Source organism: Xiphophorus maculatus, chromosome 5, assembly GCF_002775205.1.
Source record: "Xiphophorus maculatus strain JP 163 A chromosome 5, X_maculatus-5.0-male, whole genome shotgun sequence".
Classification (NCBI taxonomy): Eukaryota; Metazoa; Chordata; class Actinopteri; order Cyprinodontiformes; family Poeciliidae; genus Xiphophorus; species Xiphophorus maculatus.
In genome coordinates, this window is record NC_036447.1 from 6,276,169 (window position 1) to 6,297,333 (window position 21,165).

At 36.5% G+C, this 21,165-nt stretch overlaps 1 protein-coding gene across 1 annotated transcript; it reads right to left on the reverse strand.

The window, feature by feature from the left end:
- Nucleotides 1-638: 638 nt before the first annotated feature.
- On the reverse strand, nucleotides 639-19,883 carry capn9 (calpain 9). The gene is made up of 21 exons (XM_023334145.1): nucleotides 19,857-19,883; nucleotides 18,437-18,835; nucleotides 17,055-17,124; nucleotides 15,820-15,938; nucleotides 14,548-14,681; nucleotides 13,618-13,786; nucleotides 13,400-13,483; nucleotides 12,220-12,305; nucleotides 11,072-11,149; nucleotides 10,214-10,374; nucleotides 9,065-9,222; nucleotides 7,432-7,640; nucleotides 7,304-7,340; nucleotides 6,518-6,598; nucleotides 6,379-6,436; nucleotides 4,784-4,848; nucleotides 4,067-4,135; nucleotides 3,886-3,964; nucleotides 1,752-1,868; nucleotides 1,001-1,059; nucleotides 639-904 (listed from the first exon to the last, which is right to left on the reverse strand). The coding sequence occupies exons 1-21, from the start codon at nucleotides 19,881-19,883 to the stop codon at nucleotides 878-880; spliced, it is 2,286 nt and encodes a 761-aa protein (XP_023189913.1). The 3' UTR covers nucleotides 639-877.
- Between the last annotated feature and the right edge of the window lie 1,282 nt (nucleotides 19,884-21,165).

The window sequence follows — 21,165 nt, forward strand, 5'->3', positions numbered from 1 at the left end:
CGCTGTTTTTAGAAAAAAAAACTCCGAAATTTTTAGATTAATCTGAGAAATTTTCTAGAAAAAAAAATAATAATGTTCTCAGATAAAGTCAGAATTTTGAGGAAAATTTCAGAATTCTGGGGGGGAAAAAGTTAGAATTTAGAGAAAAGTCAGAATTCTGAGGTTAAAATCTGGATTTTGAAAAAGAACGTACGAGTTCTGAGATTTAAGTAAAAATTTTGGGGAAAAAATCTGAATTTTGAGGGGGGGAAAGATTTGCAAGAAAAAACTCAAATTTTGGGATTAATCTGAAAAACTTTCTAGATAAGTTTTTTCACAGGGCAAAAGATGAAAATTAGGAGAAAAGTCAGGATTCTGAGAAAAAAGTTACAATTCTCAAGTTAAAATCAAAATTTTGAGAAAAAACATGAATTCTGATGAAAAAAAAATTCACAATTCTAAGATTAAACTCATAATTTTATTCATCTGTATTTTGGGGCGTCCTAATCCTCGCAGGGCCACCTCACACATCAGAGTCAGACCGAGAGCTAAATTGTCTGGTATTTTAATAATAATCTAAATTTTGTCTCTTACCAGTTTGATTAAACTGATTCCACTTATGATGTAAATGAAAATGCAAAACAAAACAAACAGACATATTTATAACATTTAGATCTTTTTATTAACATTTTGTTTGCATTCAGCTGTTGAGTGAAGAAAAGGCAGCAAAATTCAAAGCTTAACCAACTGAATACTTTGGTGCAGGAAGCGTTTCACAATACTCATTAAATCAGCGGCTTGTAAACTGGACAGATAAAGATTTTAAAGTACGAAAAAGTAACATGGAGGCATTCATCACTGCTTTCTGCTCCTCCTCCAGTTTGCGTCCACCTCTTTCTCAGACATTCATCGACAACAAAAGGAACTGGAAATGGAGGAAAAAATGCAGGTAAATCAACTTGATTTGTCGTTAAATGAAATTTAAATTTGGTTTCAGGTGGAGTTATGCGAGGGTTTTTACCTGCATCATGTTCATTCTTACTCTTCCCCTTTTGTGTTCATCCAGAGCCTGGAAAACTCCTAAATAAGAAACAAAATTCAGTCTGAATTAACGTTATTATAGTTAATTACAAAAACAAAACAACAAAAACTGAAACATTTTCAGTAACTGAAGTAAACAAAAATGGTGATTAATGGAAAAATTAATAACCATCTTGTTATAATTAGCTGGAATTATATCGTGTATTTATAAAATTATAACAGCCTGTGTTTTTTTTTTATTTATGAATATATTTCTTATCTTTATGAAACAGATATTTTCCTCCCACTCAAGCAGTTTCCTCCTGGTGTCACTTACAGCAGCAAACAAAATGGCGACAGAAAAAGTTGGCCAAAAATACCGGAGTCAACAATAATTAAATTAATTATTTGAAAATTGTATCTTCTGTTAAATGTTCATTACCCAATTAATGTATTCATAATCACAATGCAATACTTTGATTTTAATTCTTCATCTATAAATTAATTAAATGAAATAGAAAAACTACTACTATAAGTAATAAATTCTAAACTAAAACTAAGCAATAATAACTAATAAAACACACTCTAAAAACTGAATTAGACAAACAAAAAGTACAAAAAACCCCACAAACTTATTATAACTCTGGTCTGAATCGTGGCAAATCAAAAACATTCAGCAGGGACAAATATTACAAAATCATTTTTACTGCTGTCTCTAATGAATAAGTTAATTTTTGTGTGTTTTAACGTACTGAACATGTTCTCCAGGCGGACGATGCAGGTGAGGTAGTCGTCAAAGTCGATCTCATAGTTATCGTCTGCGAACCTCAAGCCAATCAGCTGCAGCAGCTGGTTGTTCAGGTTCATACCTGCATGAAACCAAGCAGAGGTTAGACATAACCCATCACTTCATATTGGTTTCATATAACAGGATCCACTGCAACAATAAATCTCACATTTTCATAACTTTCAGATTTTAGCTGGAAGGGTCGTAGAAAAGTCTCTTCATGAAAGTCAATATAAAAATATTGTTCCTAAAGATGTATCCTAAACAAATAAAAACCTACCGGAATCCATCTAACCAGTAATATCATATTGTTTTCTAAACCTCAGTGACTCTTTGACAGAAAGACAACTTTGTAAAAACCAGGCCCTTGTTCTATGCCTCACTTTGTTCTCCCCATCTTCCTGCCAGAGGGAAAGCTGGTTAGCATTGGTTTTAGCTGTCAAGTTGTCAACATAACGCGCTAAATCTTAAATGTACGCATAATATATAAAAGAAAAAGAGATGCAGTGCTTTGCTATTTGTCAACACTACAACAACTAGACAACTAGAAAAAAGTTTCAATTAACAAAACAAAAATAGTGATGAGAGGGAGGTTAGTTATGCTAGCTTGACTTTGACAACTTAACATTTAGATGTGCTGTGGAATCTGGTCTGTTTTGTTTCAGTGACTAAATAAAAAGGTGGCCTACACACCAACTGTGACAGGTCATCAGTTGCAGGTGTTTAAATAAGCTAACCAACCACCAGTGTTGGATTAGCCAATAGCAGCGGTAGCTAATCTACCACAGCGATCACTTATTAATAATCGCAAAACAAACATCAAGCCTAAAACATGACACTGTAATGGACTGAATGTTCTGTTCTTTGTGTTGTTTGAAACTTTCATGTCTCTGGTTGAGGTTCGCTGATGCAGGAGATTCCAGAAAAGTCAGTGAGTTAAAAATCAACCAGTTTATTAAAAATACAAGACATATCTTGGAGATGCACTCCAGCATCAAACATGCATACAGAGTTACCCAAAGGCAATTCCAGTGAGATCTGAAGTTTCGCCAAATGACCCTTGCTGTGCTCTGTGGCCCAACCCCCATCCTGCTGAGAGCAGGGTCCGCCTTTTGTTTTAAGGCCAGTAAAATGTTTTACTGAAGCTACAGAGGAAAGATGGCGGCTTTGAAGCAAACAGCTTCGATCTCTAACCTCGGTTTCTGTCCCGGGACAAAGTTATAAAACTGACAACCATTTGGTTAATCTCCTCTTTTAGTCTACATTTTGGTTCCTACTGTGACAAGCTGGGGCAGGATGTCGTTATCACTTCTTAATCCATCTTACAAGCTATCAGAGGCCAGACTCAAACCGGGGGAGGGAATGCAGAACACAGCAGGGCTCCACTTGTAGTTTCCTTGTAACTCAAGGTAAATTCATGATTCTACATCAATGTAGCATTCAACAAAAATCACTTTATAATATTTCCAGTGTGGGAAATGTTTGAGTGTTTTTTGGTATTGAATCCTGACGCATATCGTGGAGCTGTTGTCAGTCAGTTGCTACGGCAACGTGTTTATGAGTAGCGTAGCCGACACAGAGCAAGAAAGAAGAATACGAGTTTAAAGTTGTTCCTCGACTGTTTTTATGTGTTATTTCCCCCTTTGCTGCGGCGCACAGCGCTGAATGAATCATACCTACATCTCCAGGTTTCATTTAGTCAACGGAGCCGTTTTACCGCAGCAGCGCCGCCGTTAACGGCATGTGAGAGAATAATCTTTTTGCCCTCAAGTGCAAAATTTACAGATGTAAACAATAACATGCAACGTCTCTGCAACGTCTCTACACTCCCTCTACACTTGGGTATACTTCCCCCCACAACACCCACTCCACCAGTGAAACCTCTAACAAGTACAATGTCAAAATAAACTCTTATATCTAAAGTAAGGAAATGTGATAAAATTCTATAGTTTGCTAAATGAATGAATTAATTAATGAAAAGTCTCTCAAACTCACCAGTGCAACATCTTCACTGAGGAGGATATTGCTTTTAGAAAGTCCTTCTTTTTAAAGTTAAAATATATTTTTGTAACATATATAAAGCTGGTCAGTTTACTCACCGGCGGCTGTAAGAGCCGTGCGAAGCTCATAGGAAGACATTTTTCCTGACCGGTCCGTGTCAAACGACAGGAAGAGCATCTGCAACAACAACCTGGTCTTAAATAACTTCACAACAACAGCAGCTAAATTTACTCCACCCTTCACCAAATAAACTATTTCACCACGTAAATCACTACATACGATCCATTTCTTCATCTTGTCCCAAAACACCTTAAACTCCTGGAACTCCATCTTTCCTGTGTTGTCCACCTGTTTCACTATGTTAGGAAAAATCTTTTCCAACATCTTGATCATCATGTTATCCATTACCACCAACCTATTTCTCATAATCTGTTACAAAAGTACAAAATCTTATAGGAACTCCAGACATTATTTCCATTATAAACAACCATTAAAGGGATATTTCAAGCTCTTTTGAACTGAAACCCAGATCAGTTCTTCTCAGGATGAACAGAACCAAGCCATCTCAAACAAAAATGTATTTTTAAATCCACTAGGGCCTAATTAATATTCTCCAATAAAGTAGACCACACCAGAATCAGCTGCTGAAAACCTTCAAAACGTCCTTCAGATGTGTCTATTTATCACAAATTTCTTATCATAACTTCCATTAGCAGGAAATTTAATGTGTAAAGCTGAAAGCTAATGCTAAATCTTTCTTTAGCTGCAATAGCTTTCTGTTGCCATTTGGGGGCGATGTTCCTGCTTCTGTTGATTGATTTACTACATTGGTGAAAAGTTAGAAGTTAAAGTCGTTCACCACACTTTGAGATGTCCTGTTTTAGTTAAGACCAAACATCCTGGGGGACACGTTTTAAAGCATTTCCTCCTTTAAGGAGAACAGGAGCCGTTTTAAACCTGCAGATAAACGTAAACAGTCGTGATGTGGAAGGATACGTCCATCAGGTTGATGATGCTGTGGCAGGTGCTGAGACTCAGGCCATCAAACTTAATCTCTTTTCCTGGAGACAAAACAATAATAATGATTAATTATCCAAAAATGTCTGTTTCATGTTCAAGCAACAGATTCCTGAGAAAAAAAAGGCTAAATCAACTCCACACTTTTTAAAATACAGAAGAATTTGGGACTTTGTGTTTTCTTTATGCTATTTAGACTTTTCTTTTCCTAATTGAGCATATTTTGTTTCCCTGTTTCTATTTTTTATTATTTAATAGCACCAAGAAGTGACTAATTTATCCATTTGTTGTTTTTCCTCAGGAAGAGAGAAAGTTATTTTACATCTGAAATGTTTTCTATGAAATTTGGTAAAATAACTGCATTTGTAACAGAAATATCAGCTTATTTTCTGACCAAATCTCTGCTATCATCTTAAGGAAATGAACATGAACTAAAACTGAATTTATTGTGGACTTAAATGCATCAACCTACTTAAGTCCTTTGGATTTTAATTGTCTTCATTTTAATCTTCTCTTAAAGTCTTGACTTCACTTTCTCACCATCCCAGATACACTGTAAAAACTACAAAATCCAAGTATTTTTGTATAGTTTTAGTGCAAATACCTTAATGCACTTGAAATTAGACAAAACTACATCACAAGTAACTTTTCAGCAAGATACAAGAGCTTGTTTTAAGTAAATAATTCCTTATTATTGATTAAAACTCTATAGTTATATGTGAAATAATCTGCCAGTAAAATTAGTACATTTTCAAAAAAATTAAGGAATTATTTATTTAAAACAAGCTCCTATTTCTCACTGGAAATGTACCTCTAAGTTAGTTTGCTTGAAAAACAAAAGATAAAAATAAGATATTTGCACCAGAAAATACACAAAAAAAGTACAAATTTGTAATTTTGCAGGGATTTATGTTTTTTTACACTGCAAAAACACAACATCTTACCAATTATTTTCCATCTAGTTTTTAATGCAAATACATTAGTACACTTGAAAAGAGAGAAAACTAACTTACAAATAACTTTTCAACAAGATACAGGAGCTTGTTTTAAATAAATAATTTCTTAATTTTTAAAAAAAAAAACTACTACACTGCAAAAAACCAAAACCTTAAATATTTTTTTAATCTAATTTTTATTGCAAATATCTCTGTAGACTTGAAATAAGACAATACAAGTAACTTTTCAGCAAGATGTAGGAGCTTGTTTTAAGAAAATTATTTTACATTTATTTCCTCACATTGATGAAAAGGTTCTAGTTCTACTGGCTAATTATTATTGGCTAAGATGCATATCCCATGTAAAAAGTGAAATAATCTGCCAGTGGAATTAGTCATTTTAAAAAATATTAAAGAATTATTTACTTAAAACAAGCTCCTATATCTTGTTGAAAACTTACTTGTAAGTTAGTTTTGTCTTATTTCAAGTTTACTGAGATATTCGAACAATAATCCTTGGTAACATTTTGTGTTTTTGTAGTGTACAGTTCTTTTGCTCTACATTTTCTCATCTTTTACACACATTCTGATTTTAAAAAAGCCCAGATTTAAACCACGTTGGTTTGCTTTTCTACTTACGTCTGCTGAGAACACCGTTCAGCATCTCCTGAAGCTCCATCACACAGATTGCTTTATCCTGTTGTTACATCGAGGAAAAATAAAAGTTACTCGTTTGCCGTTAATTTAAACTCTGGGAGTCTTGAAGAGCGTTTCTTACCGAACCGGCCAGCTGGTCAAACAGCCTCCTCAGGCCTTTCTCTTCCTCCGTCTCCTCCTCTGGAGCGCTGGGCATCGGTGGCTGCAGGACGACAGAAAACCTCAGCAGAGTCAATTTGTTAACTCAAAATATGGTTTATTATGAGCAGAGGTGGGTAGAGTAATAAGAGTAGCACTACTTCTATGTACTTCTGCTCAATAAAGAAGCCGTTCAAGAGACAAGAAAAGAAAACGTCTTTGGTAAAAAGGTGATTCAAGTAACTCATCAAAATATCATTTAATATTTAAAAATTACATTATTATGAGGAAATGTTGGTACTTTATAGAGCAAAATGAAAATTATTGATATAAATAAGATATTTGCAAAAGAAACAAATCATTTTCTTTCAATTTAAAACTTTAATAGAAGCTGTATTATTGATATCAAGTGACTTTGGGGTTAAAACATGTTTGTCCTTCATTCAGTGAAGTTACTCACAACAGAGTTTTAAAACTAAACAGGAATTTTTACTTACAGATTTTAAGTATTTAACAAATGTTGTATTTTAATGTTGGGTTAATATGCTCCTTTTATTGTCTTTGTTTGTTTTTATTTTATTTCTTGATTTGTCTTGTTGTGCCTCACTTTAGACAAGTCATTTGAAATTTGAATTTCTACAATAATTTGCTCCAAAAAAAAAAGAGTATCCAGAAATTTTACTCAGTTAAGAATAACGATACTGCAAATAAAAGTAAAAGTACAAAACCGAAGTTCCTACCCAGCTCTGATTATCAGTGATTTATTTACCTCTGGTAAATCTGCGTCCACATTGGTCCCCATCTCTCTGTTGAACAAGCAGCTTTTTGTTACAGTTGTAAATCGTAAAACATTTGGTTTTCTTACGAGTTTGACAGTTGGATTGACGCTGGACTCACATGGCTTCGGCCTTTTTCTCAGAGAAGATGCGGATGATGAAGTCGGCCTCTTGGTGCGGCTGGAAGGTGGTGGGGACCAGCAGGTATTTCCCTGGCGGCAGAGTGAAGCGCTCCGACACTTCCCGCATGTTGATGTACGTCCTGCTGCGCGCCTTGGACGGGTGGTAGCGGAAGAAGTCCTTCCCCACCTGGTCCTCTTCGTCCGGAGCCTGAGGAGGACAGAGGAGGACAGAGGAGGACATGAGGTCTGAGTCTGAGGGAATCCTCTTTTTGCCTGGAAACGAGAGGAAGTCATACGGCCAGTTTATTCTCTTCTGAAGGAAGGAAAACCGCTAACCAGAGGTCGCGTTAACGGAATATTTTCCGTATTTGACCGGTTATTCTTTTAAACGACAGGAAATTTTTAACGTTTTTTTATTTGACACATTTTAATTAACACCCCTGATTGGTGCACATGGGCAGACATTATAGACTTTAGGCAAAGGTTTAATCGTAGAGGCAACTAAAATCGACTAATAAAAACATCCTTTCTGAATATCACCTCATGGACACTGAACTAAATGCGTCTTTCTGACCGGGAGCTAACAGCATGTTGAAGAGTTACGGACCGGACGCTTTGGAGCGTCTGGTTAGGAAGCGCATTCCAAGCCTTTGGTAGAAATGGCGCGTTTAATTCCAGTCTCCATTACATGCAGACCACAGAAAGCTAAAGACAACGCAATGTTGAGCTAATCCATTTATAGTCTAAACAGAGGAGCCGGAAGTTTATCTTGAGGAAATAAATAAAGGTGCAGAAGTTAATTAGACCGTAACACACGCTGTCCGCTGCACAACTAATGCGGACGCGGCTCCGCCCTTCTGCACCCAGAAGGAGCGCGGCAGACGTAACATCTGTCCGTTTCGGAAAAGCGAAACACATAAAAAATCCTCGTGAAAGCTTTACGTCCGGACAGCACAGGGTAAAAAACAGTTCTATTGATCGGTTTGGATCTGACGGGTCCAACTGGCCAATGAATTGGCACATACTTCTCTGCAGATGCGACCAGGAGGAATTTGTGAGGCTGTGCGTTCAAACCCCAGCAGATGAAGTGCTGGCAATTTAAGGGAAGTCGTTTAATTTAATTTATTATAAGTTATTGTGGCCACAGTCAGTGGTTTGTGTCACAGAGAAAAAGTTTTGCTTTATGTGTGGTGGGATCTGGAGTCACGGTTCAACTAGGTGAATATTAACTAAACCGCATAAAAATGCAGCTAAATAGCCTAATGTTAATGTGATTATAATTTGACAGGTAAAAATAGTACATGACCGATGTTTTAAAAAGCTGTCGGTCAAAATGACGGAGAACAAAAAAGTCTAGCGCGACCTCTGCCGCTAACCGAAGCTTAACTATGCTTCCTTGAACAGGTTAGCATAAGTTTATGAGCTTTGCAAAACATGTTCATTACAAATTCTGTATAAAATCACCTGTAGATAATGAGTTCTGCCTTTCAAAATGAGCTTCTTCAAGGCATCTTGTCACTTTAAATCCAAATAAGCTGCTGCTGGCCTAAACCCACATTTCTGTTTTTAAATATAAATTTTTATTGGTCTAATGTAATATTGTAATTTTTTAAAAAATGTTCACTTCCTGACCTCATAGACTGCAAAGCCGATGGTTTCCAGGTCCAGGCCTTCCTTCCTGAGCTTCCGTCTGTTCTTCTGCATGAGAGCAATCACCACGCTGCAGACGTCATCGTCATCATCAGCATCCTCCAGCTGCAGCTTGAACTGAGGGTTGGTCCAAAACGTGTCTGCACAACAAAGAGTTGATGGAAACGGTTCATTATGGAAACGGATAAAAGCGTCACTTAAGGACAAAAGAGACAGTTCTGGAGAAAAACCTCAGAATAAAACAATGTTACATTGCATTAGATCAAACTGCAAAAACACAAAACTTTAACTTCTACTAACTAACAAGATATAGGAGCTTGTTTAACATCAATAGTTCCCTAATATTGATGAAAATATACCAGCTCCAATGGCAGATTATTTCACTTACATCATTTATTCTAATATTATAACATTTATTCCATGTTATAAGTGAAATAACCTGCCAGTGGAACTTGCACTTTTTCATCAACATTAAGGAATTATTGACTCTAAAGAAGCTCCTATATGTGGCTAAAAAGTTACTTAGAAATTAGTTTTGTCTTATTTCAAGTGTGCTTAGATATTTGCACTAGAAACTAGTCAGAAATACTTTGTAAGATTTTATGTTTTTTGCAGTGCAGGGTTCTGCTGTCTGCAGTAGATCTTACACAATGACTCCAAATAACACTGGATAATGTTTTTAATTCTCAATATAATTACAAATACATGTTTTAGTAGTTTTTGTTTTTTTATAGTAATATTTGCATTTAATTTTCAACATAAAATGTCGCAAAAAGTTCCAGTTTTATGTACTTTTCTTGTCATGACTTGGAAACTATGAACTTTATCTTTTTAAAACATTTTTCACAAATATCCAAATTCAATGTAAGAAAATTTATTTGTCGTCTTTTTGTAAAGTAATTATGATCTTGTTAATTTTGATACCTAAAAATTTGAAATAAAATGGTGGTTGTTTAAAAATGACAAATTTCTCAGAGTAGCTATTCAGCAAAAATTACAAGTTGTCTTTTCTCAAACCTTCATGTGAAATTAGTGGCTCTAAATGAGTCAATTTAGCTGAACTGAGGGTAAAAATGTCTCTTTGGGCTGTAACGGTCGCAGAGTTCTGCACCAGATGAAAAAAAGTCTCACCAATGTAGTTCCTGCAGCCCCCGGCGGTGGAGCCACGGATCCAGTTCCCCTCGAAAACGTTGACCTCCCAGTGGCGTTTGGTGTCGTCATCCAGGGCGTCGGGGCTCATGTTGCAGATCTCCACCTTGTCATAGTTCCTCTTGAAGTCCTCAAACTCCATCCTGGAGTTAAAGCCACACAAATAAAACCATTTCTCTGTGGCTTCTGCATGTGGAGGAGTTTATAAAATACAACCGTAACTTCTCAGACGGGTCCGCGCTTTTGTTATTTTAATTTCTTATTAATTAAGATTGTATTATTTTGGTTGATGTTTGACATGAATACAAGGGTATGATTTAGGGGGACATATGAATTAAAAAAAATAAAAAAAGACAATAAAAGCATGTGTGTATTGAGCTGTGGAGTGAGGGAGTGAGTCTGGCTAGACATGAAGCAATGCACAAGTATAAATACATTCAAAAAATGGTATAAAATTATATTTTTTAACAGTTAAATGGAAGATGAAAGACAAACAGTAAAATAATACGGGATATTCTTATTATGCAAATGATTCAGATAAACATATTAAAAAAAATACACATATATAGTTTAAAATTGTGTTTTTACATAAGATGCTGATATAATATAAACTGTGACATGTATTTTGATTTAAGCTACATTGGAGAACAGCAGTTAAAAAAGTGTAAACGTTTTTCTCCTTTTCAAACAAGAACAGCAGCTAAAATGATTATGTTGCAAAACAGTTTTTAGTGTATGTGTTGTATGTAAATATATATGTATTCTTGTTTTGTTTGTTTTTTTATTATTGATCCTTTAATTGTCATCGGATAAAATAAAAAATTAAGGCTGAGGTCTCACCAAAATTCACCGTCATCGGTTGAATTCTGCAGGATTCGTGTCTTTTCTGCTTTGTCGACATAATCCCACTCTCTGGAACTGAAACAGACAGAAACCTGAACATTCTGACAGGAACCGGAACATTCAGACAGGAACTGGAACTTTCAGAGAGGAACCGGAACGTTCAGACAGGAACCGGAACTTTCAGACAGGAACCGGAACATTCAGACAGGAACTGGAACATTCAGAGAGGAACCGGAACTTTCAGACAGGAACCGGAACTTTCAGAGAAGAACCGGAACGTTCAGAGAGGAACCGGAACCGGAACTTTCAGACAGGAACCGGAACATTCAGACAGGAATCGGAACATTCAGACAGGAATCGGAACATTCAGACAGGAATCGGAACATTCAGAGAGGAACCGGAACATTCAGAGAGGAACTGGAACATTCAGAGAGGAACCGGAATCGGAACATTCAGAGAGGAACCGGAACATTCAGAGAAGTACCGGAACATTCAGACAGGAACCGGAACATTCAGAGAGGAACCGGAACAGGAACATTCAGAGAGGAACCGGAACGTTCAGACAGGAACCGGAACATTCAGAGAGGAACCGGAACTGGAACTTTCAGAGAGGAACCGGAACATTCAGAGAGGAACCGCAACTTTCAGAGAGGAACCGGAACGTTCAGACAGGAACCGGAACATTCAGAGAGGAACCGGAACATTCAGAGAAGTACCGGAACATTCAGACAGGAACCGGAACATTCAGAGAGGAACCGGAACAGGAACATTCAGAGAGGAACCGGAACGTTCAGACAGGAACCGGAACATTCAGAGAGGAACCGGAACTGGAACTTTCAGAGAGGAACCGGAACATTCAGAGAGGAACCGCAACTTTCAGAGAGGAACCGGAACGTTCAGACAGGAACCGGAAAGTTCAGACAGGAACCGGAACATTTTAATATGCAGAAATGTAATTCAGCTTTTAAGTCTTAACTGTACAATACGATTGATTCTGCTGATTCATGTGATTTATGGAAAGATGAGGAAAATTTGTGTGAATAAAAGGTTAAAACTGTGGAACATTTTTCTAAACTGCTTTACATGTCATAAGAATGTTAGTCTTTTATTCTGAAAGTCAGAACAGGTCAGTCTTTTCCTCTTACTTGTCACTCCAGCGGCCGTTCCACTCGACTTGACCCCAGGGGTTTCTGATTCGAATCAACTTCACTGTCTGGCCTCGGAAATGCACCTGAAAAGCAAAATAAGATTTTAGTTATGATTTCCCCCGGCTTAGCTTTACATAGTCTAACCAGCAGTATGACAATTTAAAGGTAGATTTCTCTTTGAAAAGTTCGGTTCAGATAATGACAGAATGAAGATTGTTATAAATTTAAAGCTGTTTAATGTATTTTATTAGTAACTGGCATCACTGGAACATAAAAACAATCAGAGTTTCTTTACAACATGAACTGAAGTTGATTAAAGTCCAAACGTTTTGTGAACTGATGTCAACAAGGCAGGTGGAGGTGAAAAGTACTGTTACGTTATTTTATACGTCAATTTTGATTAATTAATTACATTAACATTTTAAAAACATTAATAGCACTGGAACCTTTATAGTTGTGTGTTTCTGGTACGCCTGTAAATCTGTTGCACACCTCAAACAGGGATGGGCGACAACGCTGCTTCTCTTGACCCACTGGGTGTTAAGTTCTGCTTACAAAACTGATGGGATGCTAGAAAATACTATTGCTGTGTTCAAGTTGTGCTAACAGGAGTCAGTTAAGCTACTCAAGCCTAAAATAGCATCTCAAAGCTAAGCATGTAGCCGCAGGACAGACGTCCCAAACGCTAATGTCAGTGTCAATAATCATTTCTTAAAAAGCTTATTTTCTAAGAAGTTACATGAATGATCAGTGGTTCTTGAAATAATGGAAAGCTGAAGGGGTATAATAGCGATTTGCATCAATCTGATGGCTGAATAACCTAAATAATAGATTAAAAACAATAAATATCTTTGTTTTTTAGCTCAGATGTGTATTTATTCAATAATTTAGCAGAAGATAGACTTCAATATGTCAAGGAACACATATATAGAAAAACATAATATGACACAAGAAGAAGAATCATTCAGTTTAGTTGTTATTCTTGTAAATGCCTTTTGAAATTCATTCTTCTGATGTATCTAATATGTATTTTTTGGTAAGCATTAATGTCGACATACTCAAAGAATTTGTATAAACCTTTGGCAGTATGAATATCTTCAATTGGATGTCTAGTTTGATAATCATGTACATTAGTACTAAAAAACAATTTAGAATATAATCTGGTGAGTAGTCTTACCTCTTCCAGGCCGGTAATGGAGTATGCGTGACCTTTCACAAGGCCTGTGCTGGTCCTGGCTTCAGACTCTGCTGAGCTGGTGATCTGGACAAAAAAATACAAATACAAATCAAAGAATCCAGACAGGTTTGAGCCAGAAAGCTGAGTTGAAGGGCTTCGTCGTCATAAAAGACATTCATTAAACACATAAGAGCCGTGTTTTGATTATGTATTCTTACATCAATGGAGCATCCCATCATGGATCCTCTGTCCAAGGCCTTCTTCATGATTGTGAACAGGTCATCTGGAGCGCTCTTGGTTTCATACATCTCTCCAACTCCACCAGTGAAGTCCTCCATGGCCTCCATGGTGCTGCCGCCTTTCAGGGACTCGTAGCTGCCGTGAACTCTTAACATAAACCAAAAAGAAAACTGAATTAAGAAATGAAACTCATTACTGCTGCAGCTTTATTCCAGTCAGTAGCTGCGTTTTCATTACAAATGTGCGTAAATCTTTGTCGCCATTCTGCTAATGTCGAAAAGAAAAACACAATTTCGCAATCGCGGTGTTTCCGATAAATAGGAAATTAAATTAAAATCACATGTAAATAAGATTATTCACGCAATAAGTTTTAAAAGTCATGACAGCGACTGACGCAAACATTGACATGAGATTTATTCATAGTTCAGCCGTGGCGCTAGCACATGGGTAGCATAATCTATCAGCCAATCAGAAGAGACGTTGGCGTCTTATTCAGGCGCTCTAGCGTCAACGTATGAGGCTTTTAGGCGGGATTGTAGTCGGTAAATTTACGAAAGAGATGTGAATTAAACACAACTTTTGATGAACAGTGCAATGCTGTGACAACTCTGGTGGAGCTCGCCGCACATTGTCCGAAACAACAACAAAAACATAATTCTCCTACTACTTCCTGTTGTCTTCTTTGCGGGTTTCCGCCAGTAGTTGACCACGTGACTCGCGTGACGCGGGGAAACAAAAGTGTTTCCATACGACTGAAAAACCGCTTCATCCCAACGAAAAAAACGTCTTGTCGACAAAACGTCAGTTTTATTTTCGGAATTCGCGAGTTTATTTCTGTTCTTTTAATTTGCGCATTTCTGTGACGAGTGGAAACGCAGCTAGTGACGTCGGCTTTCGGCGCTGTTTACTTGGCGTAGGCTTTCTCCAGCAAGGCGCTCCAGAACTCGTCGCTGGAGGCGGAGTGAAGCATGATGAGCCGGTTTCTCACCGTCGGCAGCCGGTCGTCCACCACCACGTCCAGCCATTTGTTATGTTGCCAGAACTAATAAAACCGGAACACATCACAAAATAATTAAATCTGGTCTCGCTTCATTGTAGAAACACTGTAAATATACTTATGTATAAAATAATTATTTTCCCTTTGGGCTCTACCCATTGAAACACTGAACAAACGCTTAGAACTAATAAATGTGTTGGGGTGCCAAGGCTTTCTCCAGCTGGACAAAAACTAAACTTAAGCTATTATCTGTGACGATAGTCAGGGCGCAGCTCCTGTTATTACAGTTAGAACAGGGATGTCAAAAGTGAGGCCCGAGGGCCACATGTGGTCCTTGGACTGATTTTGTGCAGCCCCCATCTACAATTCAAAAATGATACAAATTTGGCCCGTAGATTCAGATGGATACTTTCAATTTGTAATCAGGGTCAAGTTGTTACCAACATAATTTTCTTATACAAAAATATAAAGTTCAACATAAAATATTTGTGTTTTTATCACCAAGTTTTAACAAAAGGTAAAACCAAGAGATTTTTACTGAAAAACCAACTTCGCTGCACCCCAATCAACTTTTATTTTTTCTTAAACTTGGCTAAATATAGCAAAAGATTTGAAATAAAGTGACTCCAAATTCTGTTTTTATTACTGAAAATACAGGTATTGGTCCGAGCCCACAAGAAACTGAAAAATAAATGTCTATTTTACTAGGAAATGTAATCCTTTTCTTCTATCTATAGTGGCTCTATAGATAGAGCTGTAAAAATTCCTTTCAAGTTTTGGATCTACAGAAAATATCAGGTTACTTTATTTGATTGAGAAACTTCAGGGCCCAAATCTAGTGATGGACTCTGACTTGAACATTGAGACCCACATAAAGACAGTTTCAAAGTCAGCCTTTTATCACCTGAAGAATATTGAGTTCCTTGAAATCAAGACTAAAACCCCACCTGTTCAGAGTTGCTTTTAACTACTAGTAAGTGGAACATTGATCATCATATTTGTGTATTGGCTAAATGGCTTATAGGAGGATAAATTCAAAGTTAATGCATAAATTAAACTGTTCTCATTCATTGTTTCCCCTGAAGCTTGTTTAGTTTGACATTTGAATTTTGTAAAAGTATCATGGCATTTGAAACACAGATAAAAATCCGTCTCCCCTCTCAGGAGTCAAACAGTTGTGTACCTGGAAGTGAAAGATGCCGGCGTATCCACGGTCAAAGTCTTGATCATGGGGAACAACTCGAGCCAGAGCTTCTTTCTTGATAGTTAATGAGGCGATGGCTGCTAGGAGCCAACAGTCCCCTACAGCAACAAAACAATATGTACCAAGGATGAGCAAATGCAAAATATGGCTGTGAAACAATGTTCACACAGCAGGTCTTAAGGGTCAACTCTATGATGGAGTATTAAAGCCATTTAAGACAGGAAAAAAAGAGGAAAAAATTAATCTCAGAAATTTGAGAAAAATTAGGAAATATCGAGTCTGAAAGGTTGAAAATTTGCCAGAAAAGTTTCAGAAATTTTCTAGAAAAAAAGCTTGAACATTTCTGAGTTTCAATAGTCAAACATTTTTGACATTTACAAATGTTCAAGTTTAAAAAGTTTCTTTTTAGAAAATTTATGAGATTGATAATATCAAAAGGTTTTTGTTTTTTCTAGCAATTTTTTTACTTTTGGAGTTCAGAAATATTTTTGTTTTTTTTCTAGAAAATTTCTGTGTTTTTAGCAAAAATTTACTCCTCCCTGTTTATCTACAATGGCCCTCGGAGTCGTACAATTCCAATTTTTGGATGAAATCCGATGTTTTTGTGTGGTCGTTCATACTGCTAATTAAACTCCAATAAGGTTTCTGTGTGAACCGTTTATGGCCTTAAAGCGAACCGCGTGGCAGAAGAGGAACGTTGACGTCACTCACCCAGCGCATTGTTTACGGAAGTAACAAGCGACATTCACACCGTACGTCTCGATGCTAAATCCATATTTTCGCTGAAATCAGATATGTTTTCGTTCATACTACCAACCGCAATGAGACCTGCGTGTGAACGGTTTACGTCCCCAAGGCGATCCGCATGCGCAGACGAAGAACGTTTACGTCACACAGCAGCGCTCTGTTTACGGAAGTAATAGTGGATGGAGCCGTTTAGGGATTGATTTTTAAAATTTCTTAGCAATGAGAGCCGACAGTAAAATCAAAAAATATGAAAACAGGAAGGAGGCTAATAGAAAAGAACCACAAGTACTAGTGATGGTCTTTTGTGGCGCACTGACTCTTCGAAAACAATTGGATATCCGAATCGGCGCCACAAATCGGATTTTTTAGGAGGGGTGACACGATAAGATTGCGGTGAAAACGCCGGATACAAATCGCGTTTGCCTGCTGTGGGAACGTAGCCAGAGATAGATAACAGAACCACCCACCGAGCTGGCCTTGGCAAATATCGGTCCTGTCCGCACCACCGACGATGAACTTTGGGTTTTGACATATCTCCTGGAGAAGTGACAGGAAAAAAAAAACAAGAAAGGAAACAGGTTGGTTGATTTTTAAAGGCCACACCAGGTGCATTCCTGATAGGCGTGTTCACATTCCAACCATATCAATCAGTCTGAAATCCCAGTCAGTCACTAACAGAAAATACACACACACGCACACACACACGCACACGCACACACACACACACACACACACACCATGATGGCAGCTGAAGCATTTACCCCAAAGAAACGCCCTGAGGAAAAATGCACAGCGATTGTAACAAAGTAGAGGGGGGAGTTTGTTTGTTTGTTTGTTTGTTTTTTTCACTAGATGTGATATAAAGGTGGAGTAAAAATGGGTTAATGGGTAAACAAAGAGATAAAGACACAAACCTGCAAACCAGCTACTGACATTTTTACTACAGATACTTTAAACGTGGATATTATCTACTCCATTTACGAAAAGTTTCAGTCAGATCAGGTTTGTTTACTGAGAGTACAAACTAGGACTGTAATGATTAATCGCAATTAATCAATTATTGAAATAATATGTATATCTCTGCATTTTAAATGAAAGCATATTTGTCTAAAATTGGCATACTTTTAGCTTCATCTGGATCAAATACACTAAAGTACTAATATGGTATTGCAATTTAGGCAATAAAATGTTTGCTTTCTTATTTTAAAAAAAATTGAATTATTTATTTTCATGTTTGTATGTTTCGCTAATATTGCATAAGAAGGCTTATGTGGTTAAATGAAAAATCTGTAGAATGTGGCGATTTATTTTTATCCGATTAATCGATTAGTTGTTAGATTAATCTAAAAATAATTGTTAGTGGCAGGCCTAGTGCAAACACACAACACATAAAAAGTTCATCGCATTAAACTTTCCCTTCATTTCCTTCTTCCACTTTGCTCACACTGCAAAAACACAAAATCATACCAAGTATTTTTATCTAGTTTATAGTGCAAATATGTAAGAACTCTTTAAATATGACAAAAAGTAACTTACAAGTAACTTTTCAGGAGAAAGTACTAGTTCCATTGGCAGATTACTTCACTTATAAGTAGTACTTTTTCAGCAATGTTTAGGAATTAGCTCCTATATCTTGCAAATTAGTTTTCTCTCATTTCAAGTGTACTAATATATTTGTGCTAGAAACTAGACCAATATTACTTTATTAACTTTTTGTGTTTTTGCTCTGTAGCTTTCATGTACTGATATAATAAGTAAATATATTTCCTTTCAACAGATTCCAGCATCACCTAGACTTTTTTTGGCGTCCCAAACATCAACCAGCTCTGACGTTTCCAAGCCTACATACCTTCGGCCTCTTCCATTCGATCTGGACAGGAACGCTCTGGCTGAAGAAGAGCGAGGCATCAGCTGCGGGGAAGTCCGGGTCCTCGAACAGAACCCCCTTCTGGAGACACTCCTGCCTGAGCTGCTCAAACGACTTCCCGTCCCACTGACTGCTCACCACCTGGTTGGAGTCCGAGTTCTTGCCGGACAGAGTGGACTGCACAGGCATTCTCTTCTTCGGCGCGCGGAGGAGGAAGAGGAGAAGAAGGTGTGAGGTGAGCTGCACCTGACAGAGTGGTGGATGTAGGGAAGAGTGTCGGCTGGGTAGGGCTGGTTGGTGGACACACCTCAGGCAGACAGAAACTGGTTTGTCCTCCAGGTAGAGAGCCACTCCCTTTCTGTCAGTCTCACTGGGCTTGGCCTGCAGGAGGATTCACGCGTGTTGACAAGACAACAGGAACGTTCACAAAAACATTGTTAAAGAAATCAACTAAAGTGTTTCCACTGTCTTTGAACTACACTTTCCATGAAATCTATTCATGATGTACTAAAAGTAGATCCACATGAAGTTCTATTGGAAAGTAACTGCAAAAGCAGAAAATATATTACCAAGTAGTTTGTTTTGTTTCTAGAGCAAATATTTTAGTACATTTGAAATAAGACAAAACTGACTTAAAAGTAACGTTTCAGCAAGATATAATGGCATGTTTAAAGTAAATAATTCTCTATTATTGATGAAAAAATACTAGTTCGATGTGCAGATCGTTTCACTTACAACATGAAAAATCTCTTATTTCTTTAAATAATTTGCCAGTGGAGCTGGCACTTTTTTTTTTTATCAGTATTAAAAATAGTTACTTAAAACAAGCTCCTATATCTTGCAGAAAAGTTACTTGTAAGTTAATTTTGTCTTATTTCAACTGTAGTAAGATATTCTAAAAAAAATACACCAAAAGTTCTTGGCAAGACTTTATTTTTTTGCAATATTGTTTTAAGTTACATAATCTGCCAGTGGAGCTAGTATTTATTCATCAACATTAAGGAATTATTTGCTTAAAACAAACTCAAATATCTTGCTGAAAAGTTACTTGTCAGTTCGTTTGTTGTATTTAGACATTTGCAGTAGAAACTAGATGAAAACAATTTGGCAAGATTTTGTGTTTTTGCAATGTAAGCGATATAAATGAAAGAAATGAAGGGAAAATGTAGTTTTATTAACTTTTTATATGTTGTATGTTTGTACTAGGGCTGCAACAGACAATTCTAGTAAATGTTGTGTTTTTGCAGTAAACTAACTTTAATCTGCAGTATATTAGGAAATTCCTGGTTTAGTGAAACACATTGAGATTACCAACCTCTAGATAAACTCAAGCCAAAGTAAGACAAGTTGACGTGGAAACAATAAAACAAACTCCACTTCCTGTATAAAACACAACTTCTACGTTGCCTTTAAGACCAGAAAGATCCATGTATCATGAGATGCAAAGTTCTGGGCACATTACAGATGATCTTTCATGAATTATGTATTTTACTGTATGCAGGATTTGTGAAAGAAATCTTAAAATCAGATCTACAAGCCAAAGAGCGATTGTAAGACTTGTTAAGCAACTTCAAAGATCCGGACCAGCTGGATAGTTGACAGTATGTGTGCATGCTTACGCACTCACTCACATTGTTTTGTCCGGCTCTGCAAGGTGTGAACCAGAATCGAGCTTCGACAAGCAAGGGGAAGTGAATGTTCACCTTGATAGCAGGAAACAATCACAAAACATGTGGATTTATTTATTTTTATTATTATTTTTACTGCAGAAGGCAGACATACTGTAGTTTGAAGATATTCTGACTACATTTTCTTGAGTAATTAAAAAAAAAAAGTACTTTTTACTCTTACTTGAGTAATATTCTTATTAGGTATTGCTACTCTTGAGTAAAATTCCTGGATACTCTACCCACTGTGAGAAACTTCATAGAATGAAGAGCAAGTTTGTTTTAATCAGAAAAGCACCAGACAAACATCTTACAGTTTATGACAAAGTGAGACCTCTTGTCTCTACACAATCTTTGTTACTCTATTGTTATTTTCTATCTGCTGAGCTCCTGGAGCCACTTGGAAATCAAGAAGATGCAGCAAACACTGTATGTATATATATATATATATATATATATATATATACCAAACATTGTTAACAGTAGCACTACTTCAACATGTCTTTAGTTAAGTAAAAAGTAGCTATTCAAGAAATTACTCAAGTACTTGAAGTTTGCTTTGTAAATATATTCTAGTTTCTAGTATATATTTACTCATAAGTTATATTTTCTTAGTATCAAGCTTTTATATCTTACTGAGATAATTAAGTACAAAAACACTTAAAATAAGAAAAATATTCTAACGTAAAAACATGTTGGTGAGAAAAATTATTTTGTCAAAAAGAAAACAAGCTAAAAAACTCCTTAATTTAAGATATTTAATCTTACTCAGATTTCAGTTTTTGCAGTAAAAGAGTAAAAAAGGATTTGGTAAAAGTACTGAGTAACTGATCAAATTATCAATCATTTAATATTTAAAAATTACATAATCAGAAAGACCAAAATATAAAATTAAGTGGAAATTTTGGTATTATAAGGACAAAAATGACAATAATTCATATAAGTAACAAAAAATAACAAAATCAGGCGAAAGAAACATTTTCCTTTTTTTTTTCTTTCAATGTTAAACTTATGAAACTTTAACAAAAACTGCAGGTGTGTCTG